We start from the raw sequence: 9,781 nt of genomic DNA, 5'->3' as shown, positions 1-9,781 counted from the left end.
ATGCAGCCAGCCTTGGCAAAATTCTCCCAGCAAAAGAGGAAGCGCGGCGACTTCTCCCGATCGACACCGCACGGGAAGAGCGTTTCCGAAACAAGGAGAAACTAAGCCTATCTTGACGACGACGACGATCTATCATCTCTATGCTGCTGGCAAATTACCGCAACCGAACCGCGGACAGCGACGGATCCCAGAAAAACCATCGGGATAGGTAATATCAAAGCGCAGACGCAATGGCGATGGGGCTCCGAAAGGGGCAAAGCTTGCTGACCGCATCGGCGGTGCATGCCAGTGGGTGGGCTCTCCCTTTTCGCGCGCGGTTTAAAGCGGCAGCTCGCAGCCTTTTCCTCCTTCCCTCCATCCATTCGACGACGCCGGAGAGTGAGAGAGTGGCCTTCTGTATACATAGCAACCTCCGTAGCAGCAGCAGGAGCACTGTGATCTGCGAGTTCGCGGCGGCGCCGGCCATGCAGCAAGAGCTCGCCGCGCTGGCGTACCAGTCGGCCGGTTTCGTCGGCCTCCCGACGTCCTACCTGCCGCCGCACCCGCACGACGTCGACGTGGACCTCGTCGACGGGTGGTTGGTCGGCGGCAGCGGCGGGGCTGGCGACAATGGCCGCGGCCCGCCGTCGTGCGACAGCGGCCTGAGCCACGTCGCCGACGCCGTGAGCGAGACGAGGAAGGCGAGGCGGCTGGCGTCGAACCGCGAGTCGGCGCGGCGGTCGCGGATGCGGCGGCGGAGGCAGCTGGACGAGCTGTCGGCGTGCGCCGCGGAGCTGCGGGCGGCCAACCAGCGGCTCGTCGTGGAGCTCAACCGCGCCGAGGCCAGGCACGCGCAGGTGGCCCGGGACAACGCGCGGCTCCGGGAGGAGCTGCGCCGCCTGCGGGGGAGGCTCACCGCCGAGGAGGAGGCCGCCGATCGAGACGCCGGCGACGAGGCCGCCGCCGCAAGAACGCCGTAGGATCCGACGTACGTAACACATGCGATCGCGACCGTAGTATACACCAGGACGATGATATATGCCATAACCATGAGGAGATTAATTACCGGGCGTGTGAATATTATGTAGCTGGATTGTGTTTTCATCGATCGGGCTCTTGAAATTGCTCACTCCTGCTTCAGTGAACCACTACTCCGTATAAGTTAACTTCGTTGGCTGCAACATCGATCTTTCTTGAGTGACGCTCCTACAGTCCCACTGTCGAACGATCGATGGTGGCCTTGGTGTTGTCCCGCTGCCGGCGACAGCGACGTCAAACGCCGGCCAGCCGCCGCACACCGGCAGCCAACTCGCCATAGACCATCTAGTCGCTCCATCCGGTCAACAGGAAGAGTAACCAGTGTCCAAGAGAGATTCAGAAGATGTTGCGCGTCAGACACCTCCTCCGTTCAGGACAAGATGGCGGCGGCATGTCAAAGTGCCAACCTTCAGTTGTTAGGGGCATCAGCACTAAGCGATCAGCGTGCGCCACTTCTATCTCCACGTGCGAAACACCAGCGATCAGACCGGCATCATGTGTGCATAAGAGTTTAGGCCTTACCTGGGCACCGATGCATTCTGTAGCCTGCCTGAACCAAGAATCACAACACAGGATAAAAGGACTGAAACCTTGAAATGCATCAACACAATGGAAGGACGGCAAGTTTGCATCCATGCCACCCTGAACAGGGCAACAAAAACTGGCAGTATTTCTGAACCAGGAACCGAAAATTGGCCATAAGCTGTTCCAGGCCGAACTTGCAGCAGACGCGTGTTAGCCGTGTTCAGCAGAGACCACGGATCGCAAGGCGATTTCGGAAAATATCGTCAGCCCAATATGACCAGCTTCGGATTTTAGCTCAAGAGAACAAGACTGGGAACAAGAGCAAGTGCAGTAACACTTATTAGAAACAATTCGATAACCGGTTATGGTAACAAGAATTGGACAACCAGTCAAACCATGGAAATTATGGAGTGCCGTCTACATCAAAAAATCTTGCAAAACGAATTGAAAGATCCGATGGTTCACTGTGATTGGTCAGGTAACCTCCCCTTTCAGTTTTCCACTTAAGACGCACACTATGAACACCGCACAGTAGCCTGAAGAAAATAGCATGGCAAATAAATGAACATAGAAGCACTTGCTGGTCTCAATGAATAACTAGCGAGTGCCAAGATAAAAAATTTCCAAGCAACTGCCATGCCGTGTCGTCGTTTTCATATATCCAATAAGCAACTAAGGTACGCTTCATCCCATATATTCTGATAAAAGATGGTTTCTCCAGCATGTTCCCTGCACATGGATCTAACTGTACTTTGCTTCCCAGATGTAACAGAACTTTGACGACTTATCTATTGCCGAATATAAACGAGTAAATAAGAATCGGTAACCAACTCTTCCATTTTTGGAAGGGCCATGTTGACTTTCAGCACAAGCAAAATGATCTACCGGCCTAGTGATCTAAACGCTCTTATATTTCTTTACGGAGGGAGTACCAACCACTCCACGGAGGGAGTACCAACCACTCCAAACGTAACGGAACTTTGATTGCTTGTTTGGTACTGCTAAACACCACCAGTTGGTATTGTGTGCTAGTTAAAGGACCACAGTACTTACAGTGCAGCAGAGAAGCTCACCTTACAGAAATGATATATACTACTATACTCCCAGTACAGAAAAGTAACTCACAGGTCTAATTAAAGAAAACTAGATTGGAATTTCTAGTACAGGGCAGTCTTGGTACAGAGAGTAGCACGCTAACATCTATAAAGATATTTCTGTAACTATGATGGCAGTAAATCATGCAGTAAGCAAAGCAGTAGGCCAGTAGAAGAAAGTTCTGCCACAACCAATACAAATTAGACAAGATTTCGGTGACTAAGAAACTTCTCTGTATTACTGAAGCAGCATGACATATATGCAGAAGCACTAACGGTTATTCTTACCATTCAACTCCCAATCGGAACAGTTACATCAACACTTCAAACCAAATAGTACGACTAGTGACCTCGAAGTATCCTAACTGATCAGTCACCGAGTGAGGTTTCTCATTTTAACTTCCAGCAAACTGGTATTGTGTGCTAATTAAAACCTACAGTACTTGTAGTGCAGCAGAGAAGCTCACATCAGTAGCATCACCACAAAGAAATTACATCCAAGTACAGAAGAGCAACACTAAGGTTTGATTAAAGCATACCAGATTGAGATTTGTAGTACAAAAGAGTCTTCTACAATGGTGTTTATGATATCACGATGCCGGTAACTGATGCAATAAGAAAAGCAGTATTCCAGTAGAAGAAAATACTAATTGATTTGTCACAAACAATACGAATAAAACAAGCATCGAGTGAGTGAATTGGTTTTCTGTGTTATTGAAGCAGCACGACATATATACAGAAGCTCTAACAATTGTTCTTACCAATCAAGTCCCAATCAGAAGTTCAGAACCGCTACATCAATCGACACTTAAAAACCAAAGAAGTATGACCCTAGCAACCTCCAAGCATCCTAACTGAGCAAGTCAAGAGTGTGAGGTTTCTCACATAACTTGGATGGAATTGCAACCAAGAGATGCCACCAAGGAACCCATGCTCACATCTGCATAGGTGTGCCCAACTGTGCTGTGGAGCCACCAGCAGAACGCCGCCTTGCCCGCCGCTGCTCATAGTCAGGGTCATCAGTGGGCAGCTCGTAACGGCACACCGGGCATGAGTTGCGTATGGCGAGCCATGGCCCAATGCACGCCCCATGGTAGAAGTGTGCACACGGCAGCCGCGTGGCGAGCTCCCCCTGCACGATCCCGTCCTTGCACACAGCGCATCCCTGTGCGGCCTCCTCCCCACTGATCGCCACCACCTGGAGCCGCTCCACCGCTGCCCGAGCCGCAGGTGGCGCGCCCCCCACCGTCACGTCCGCCATATGCCCCGGCAGCACCTCGAACTCGTCTTCATCCAGCGGCACCGGCAGCACCTCCCAGCCGACGCTCCGGAATATGTCGTCGAGCTCCGGGCCCTCGTCGCCGAAATCAAAGGGCGGCTCGTCGGAGAACATGGACTCGTCCTCCCCGCTGTCGATCCCCTCCATGACGCCCAGGATCTCCCGCTCGCTGAGGAAGCCGAACACGTCGGCATCGGCGTCGCCCCCTCCGCCTCCTCCTCCCGCCCCGCCCCCACCGCCGCCCCCAGGGACGGAGGCGTCTCCGGCGTCGGCGTCGGCGGCGTCGGCGATCTCCTCCCACTCGAGGCCGTCCGCGAGGTCGTCGGCGAGGTCCTCCTCGAGGCAGTCCCAGAAGGGCGGGGAGCGGGCCGGGGAGGGGCTGCGCATCCGGAGGAAGGACGGCGAGAGGCGGCCGAGGCCGAGGCTGAGGTCCAGGTCGAGGTCGTGGTCGGAGTCGAAGGAGAAGGGGGAGCCCGGGGCGGGGGTTAGGGTTTGAGATTCGATGTCGAAGTTGGGGGAGATGTCGGAGTGGGTGAAGTGGTGCTCCTCCTCCTCGAAGGCGTCGGAGAAGGAGAGGTAGGAGGGCTCCCCGAGCGACCCCGGCCCGTCCTCGTCGATGCCGAGGAAGAACTCGTCGGCGAGCCCCGCCATGGCGGCGGCGGCGGCGGCGGCGGCGGAGGGGGTCGGGAGGGGAATTGAGGTGCGGGTGCGGTGGGGTGGGGTGGTCCGGCTCGGGACGCGTCGTGTGGAGGCGTCGCGTCTCCGTCTCTGGTAGGTGGGCAACTGGGCCGGGCCACCCACCCACTCCGTCCGTCCGTCCGTCCCTCACGCCGTCACCCCATAATACGTTTCCAATGCGCTTTCGCCCTCGCCAGAATACGTTTTCACGTTGACAATACGTAGCCATACTCTTGGTCGTCTTTTTAGCAGAGAACACGTGTGTTGTACTAAACAAAGACGCTGTTGGTTCAGCTGGCGCTGTCGCGCCCGTTGCCACCGGAAATGCGAGGCTCCGGGCAGCGGCCACACCGCCGGCCGTCTTCCACCCGCCATTCCCATCGGCGGGCCCGGCAGGAGGAACCCCGCACGCCAGACACGAGCGACCGGCACGGGCGAAACTCCCCGCAAATCCAATCGCCCGGCACCACCTCGCCGGCCCGCCCGCAAGATTCCGAGGAGCACGAGACAGGGACGGGATCCCGGATCGGATTTATTATTCCCGCCGACGTCGACGGGATCCATCCACTCGTGGGCGGGCGAGGGAGGGGACCTGTAGCGGGTGACAGCGAGAGGTTTGGATGGATGCGCTGATTGATTGGCCTTAACTGGAGGCAGCTCCGCGTCTCCTCGTCGCTATAAAACGAGGCTGGCTGGACTGCCTGGTGGCTCAGAGAGAGGCGGCCCTCCTCCCTCCGCAGTCCACAAGTTCTTCTCTGCTTTTGTCTGGCTCTGGTCGCGTCTGCTGCTCTTCTGGCTTCCGGATCCCGGAGAGACTTCGGTTGGAAAGGTAACGCCCTTTTCTCCCTTTTCCCTTGCCGTCAGTTCTTGGTCAGGATTCTTGCCTGGTATGGAGAAAACTGCATCTGTTCTTGTTGTGGATGTGTGATGATGATGGCTTCAGTGGGGGTGAGCTGCGGTGGAAAAGAATGTTGCTTTTACGGCAGTTGATGGATGTCTGAGCTAGTTGGGCATGTACTGCATTTCTTTGATTATGTAGGAACTTTTAATCGAATGTTGTGTTTGTCTGTCGGGCCGGATTGTGTTGGAAACAAAAAAGGTTTAGCTGACTTTGTTGTGCTTGGGTCATATAGTTTGGATGTCATTTCGCCATGTGATTTGCCTCATCTGCAGGATACCATTGGATTGAACTTTATATTGTTACTTATTAGTGAATCATGGTCCTTAAGTTCATCACCTGGCCCTTTGGTTCCGTAATTGTATGTTGCTGTAGCCCTGTAGGATGCTTTGGTCTGTATACTCTGAACTACTATGACTTTTGTCTTCTGAATGCTAGCTATCAAAATTGTCTTGTTTCGGAATTTGCATTAAACAAGGCATCCTTCATTTATTTGAAGATTAAATTAAATACACAAGAGATGGAGATCAAATTAAGTGTGTCTAAATTTTATAACAAACTGGATCTCACCATAAGAAGTATCGAGAGAAAACACAAAGCTACTGGTTTTGGTCAAATCAAATAGCCTATTGCGCTATATCATTGACTCAAATCCTTTCCTTTCAGGAGAGTGAAAGAGAAAAATGGGTGTCGGGAATGGATCAGCAGACACGAACCAGCAGACGGCGCGCAATGAAATACGAGATGAGACTACGCCGCTTCTTCCGGTCAAGGTGGAGGAGGAGGGGTTCCATGAGTTTAATGGAGCTTCGTTCTCCGGCGCAGTTTTCAATCTCTCGACCACCATCGTTGGTGCTGGAATCATGGCCTTGCCAGCCAGCATCAAGATGCTGGGCCTCATCCCTGGCCTTCTGATGATCATCTTTGTGGCACTGCTCACAGAGGCATCCATAGACATGCTTATCAGGTGCAGCCACCAAGGAAAGATCACGTCGTATGGGTGGCTGATGGGTGAGGCATATGGACAATGGGGGAGGATTGCGCTGCAGGCCTCTGTGGTTATAAACAACATCGGTGTGATGATTGTTTACATGATTATAATTGGTACTTCATCTAAGCTCAATACTTCTCCTTCCTGTTCTATGTGTTACTTTCGAACATTTTGTGATGCAACTTAAATTCACCAAGCGGGCTTGTTATGGATAATCCAATGCTCCACCAGAGTATCTTTTAATCCTTCTATTCCACTAATGGCACAGGGCCTATGTTTTAAGACGAGTCACGAATAATTCCAAGATGTTTTTGATTTTTTTACTTAGAGCATATAAGTTTATTGCTTAGCTGATTGAACTTGGGTTTCTTCAGTACATTACTTTCAAGACAATTCTCATCCATGAGCTCCTGATAAGTACTTTATCAAGTTTCATACTATCAAATGGCAAATGGAACCCTAGCTCCCTCTCTGAAGAAATAAGTCGTCATTTTGAGCAATTTAGTAAAAACATAATATACCAGGTTGAACTTGAGTTAGTTAGAAGCAGCTTCTTATCTTCAAGTAACATCTTGTACCTTAATACTTAAAATGAACAGTTCTATTTGCATGAACTGCGATTGACGGTGGTTATTGAAATTTTGATAGGTGATGTATTATCTGGAACATCGTCAGGCGGTGTTCATCATCGTGGCATATTGGAGGGCTGGTTTGGAGCACATTTGTGGAATTCTCGTGCCATTGTTCTTCTTGTGACAACTCTTTTCGTGTTTGCTCCATTGGTGAGCTTTAAACGATTGGGTACGTGTTCATCTGTGCAAACTATGAAATAACTACTTTTCACCATGGTTGCTGCATGATATTAATCTTGAATCTTGTCATTTCCTACAGATTCACTGAGCTACACATCTGCCCTATCAGTTGCTCTCGCTGTGGTTTTTGTTGTTATTACTGCTGGGATTGCCATAATCAAAGTCATCAATGGAACTGTAGCAATGCCCAAGCTTTTTCCAGAAATAGATGATCTTAGTTCTGTCTGGAAGCTTTTTACAGCTGTCCCTGTCCTTGTCACTGCATATATCTGCCACTATAATGGTATGCAATTTCAGTGCCCAGCTATTCTTGCCATTATTCAGTTATGTCGATTCTAAATGAATGTTTTTCATGATTCCACAGTTCACAGCATTGACAATGAGCTTGAGGATAAAACACAAACCAAACCAATTGTGCGAACATCACTGGCCCTTTGCTCCAGTGTTTACATTGCCACAAGTTTCTTTGCTTATCTTCTCTTTGGAGATGGTACACTGGATGATGTGCTCGCCAACTTTGATTCAAATCTTGGCATTCCTTTCAGCTCTGTCTTCAATGACGTAGTCAGAGTGAGCTATGCTGCGCACGTTATGCTTGTCTTCCCCATCGTCTTCTTTGCCCTTAGGCTCAACTTGGATGGTCTACTCTTTCCCACGTCGAGGCACATTTCTTATGACAATAAGAGATTTACAATCATAACCATCTCACTCCTCGTGGTTATTTATACTGCTGCCATCTTCATACCAAGCATTTGGGATGCATTCCAGTTTACTGGCGCCACAGCTGCCGTTTTGATTGGTTTTATCTTTCCTGCCATGGTCATATTAAGGTACCTAAATAATGCTTCTGATTGGCTATATATTCCCTATTTGCTAAGCACTCCCGTATTAACACATAAACTCGTTCTTTTTTTCCAAGGGATCCTTATGGAATCGCAACCAAGCGTGACAAGATATTGGCTGTAACCATGATCGTGCTTGCTGTTGTCTCAAACTCTGTTGCCCTATACAGTGATGCAATGAACATCTTCCGTAGGAAAGAGGTGGCCTGAAATTCAGGCTTCAAAGTTCAAAGGAAGAGCGTCACTGATGCAGGAAACGCAGTTTCATATTACAAAATTCAGTGGCTTTGAAGGAAGATGGTTTGCTGGGATGCTGTGAAGAAAGATGATTTCTTTGGTCAGCAACTCAGCATTGAGACCTGTCACATGGAAGAATTAGATGGTTGAAATTGTCAGGTCTTGTGTACATAAGCTGGCTCAACGTCGAATTGAGCCACTTGCAATATATGTATGTTCTTTTTTTGGCGCGAATATATGTGCCCACCCCAGACAGAAAAAAAAGCATTGCTGCAGAAAGCTTGCTCTAGAATAATGTACATTGAGTTGAGTTAAATATGTTTGGTTTGAACCTAAACTCGAGGATCCGAATAAAAATGAAGTTGCCATTGTTACCATTCTTCTGAGGGAACCTGTAGATTTGATAAATTACATGCAATTTTTTGCATGAACTGTTGAACTCTGTTCCATTGTTCTCCGCATAGTGGAGCCCAACTACATTGATTTCCAATGATGTTAAGAGTAATGTCTTCACTGCCAATGATGCTCAAAAGTAGCATGGTCACCTATGATGTGTAAAATATGGGAAGTGAAATTCAGAAACACCTCTTCGTACAGGTGGTCTACAAGTATGTCCCTGTACACAGATTGTCTTCCAACTGCATGATTTTATATTGTCAATGGATGATAAAGGTAGAACTGTACAGAGTTAGAAAAGAGATTCATCACATCAGTGGTTTTTGCCTTCTGCTGTGGCCAAGAGACAAGAGACACCTAGCTCCTGAGCTGAATCTTTCTGCATCTTGAAAGGCCAGGTGACCAATATATTCAGGAAAACCAACTGGACGCTACAGGCCCAGGTATGCTCCAAATAAACTGCCAAGATGAGGTCCCCATGAAAGAAACATTGTTATTTTTATTTCCTTCTGAAAGAGTTTGTTTTGTCAGGATTCTTAGTATCCAGGCCAGCCAATGAGTACAATGACAAAATCCTGGAATCACTAATTGCGATAGGCTTATCTTTCAGTCAATAACAAGTTGTGCCTGACTAGCAAATTAGTACTAGAACTCTTAGGAACCTAATGCGTGATGATGAGTTCCTAGTTTATTTATGACACTGAGAGGTGTCAAGAGGAGAGTTTTAATGGGAGGAAATTCTTCACATGACGATGACTCAATCATAGTATGGATGTAGTAAATTTATTTATCGCGGATGGCGGGTTTAGAGCCACAAGTTCGGGCTGTCAGAGATCAAGTCACCAAGGAATTAAGCTGTCATTGATGTTTACTTTAATAGTGATATTTTGTTCTGTACTTGACAAGCTCTTGTGAATTGTTCTTTTTTTCTGAAAGTGTTTTGTCAGCATTCATAGTATCCTAGTCAGCCAATGAGTACAATGACTAATTGTGATAGGCTTATCTTCCAGTC

At 49.1% G+C, this 9,781-nt stretch overlaps 3 protein-coding genes across 4 annotated transcripts; 2 read left to right on the top strand and 1 right to left on the bottom strand.

The window, feature by feature from the left end:
- The first annotated feature begins 230 nt into the window (after positions 1 to 230).
- LOC125519076 (bZIP transcription factor RISBZ4-like) lies at positions 231 to 1,114 on the top strand. The gene has a single exon (XM_048683963.1). The coding sequence runs from the start codon at positions 231 to 233 to the stop codon at positions 957 to 959; it is 729 nt and encodes a 242-aa protein (XP_048539920.1). The 3' UTR covers positions 960 to 1,114.
- Positions 1,115 to 3,326: 2,212 nt separating this feature from the next.
- LOC125525774 (E3 ubiquitin-protein ligase RING1-like) lies at positions 3,327 to 4,726 on the bottom strand. Its single transcript, XM_048690786.1, has one exon. It carries the CDS (start codon positions 4,564 to 4,566, stop codon positions 3,571 to 3,573), a length of 996 nt encoding a protein of 331 aa, XP_048546743.1. The 5' UTR covers positions 4,567 to 4,726; the 3' UTR covers positions 3,327 to 3,570.
- A 539-nt stretch (positions 4,727 to 5,265) lies between these two features.
- On the top strand, positions 5,266 to 8,750 carry LOC125525773 (amino acid transporter AVT6A-like). 2 transcript variants are annotated; one of them, XM_048690783.1, is made up of 6 exons: positions 5,266 to 5,422; positions 6,158 to 6,595; positions 7,131 to 7,283; positions 7,374 to 7,577; positions 7,659 to 8,124; positions 8,214 to 8,750. In XM_048690783.1, exons 2-6 carry the CDS (start codon positions 6,175 to 6,177, stop codon positions 8,344 to 8,346), a joined length of 1,377 nt encoding a protein of 458 aa, XP_048546740.1. In that variant the 5' UTR covers positions 5,266 to 5,422; positions 6,158 to 6,174; the 3' UTR covers positions 8,347 to 8,750. The 2 variants fall into 2 exon arrangements, with proteins under 2 accessions (XP_048546740.1, XP_048546741.1); XM_048690784.1 differs by lacking the exon at positions 5,266 to 5,422 and adding an exon at positions 5,446 to 5,541.
- The last annotated feature ends 1,031 nt before the right edge of the window (positions 8,751 to 9,781 follow it).

Source organism: Triticum urartu, chromosome 7 (genome assembly GCF_003073215.2).
Source record: "Triticum urartu cultivar G1812 chromosome 7, Tu2.1, whole genome shotgun sequence".
Classification (NCBI taxonomy): domain Eukaryota; kingdom Viridiplantae; phylum Streptophyta; class Magnoliopsida; order Poales; family Poaceae; genus Triticum; species Triticum urartu.
Note: the sequence above shows the minus strand (reverse complement) of the source record. Positions and strands in the feature narration are given on the sequence as shown.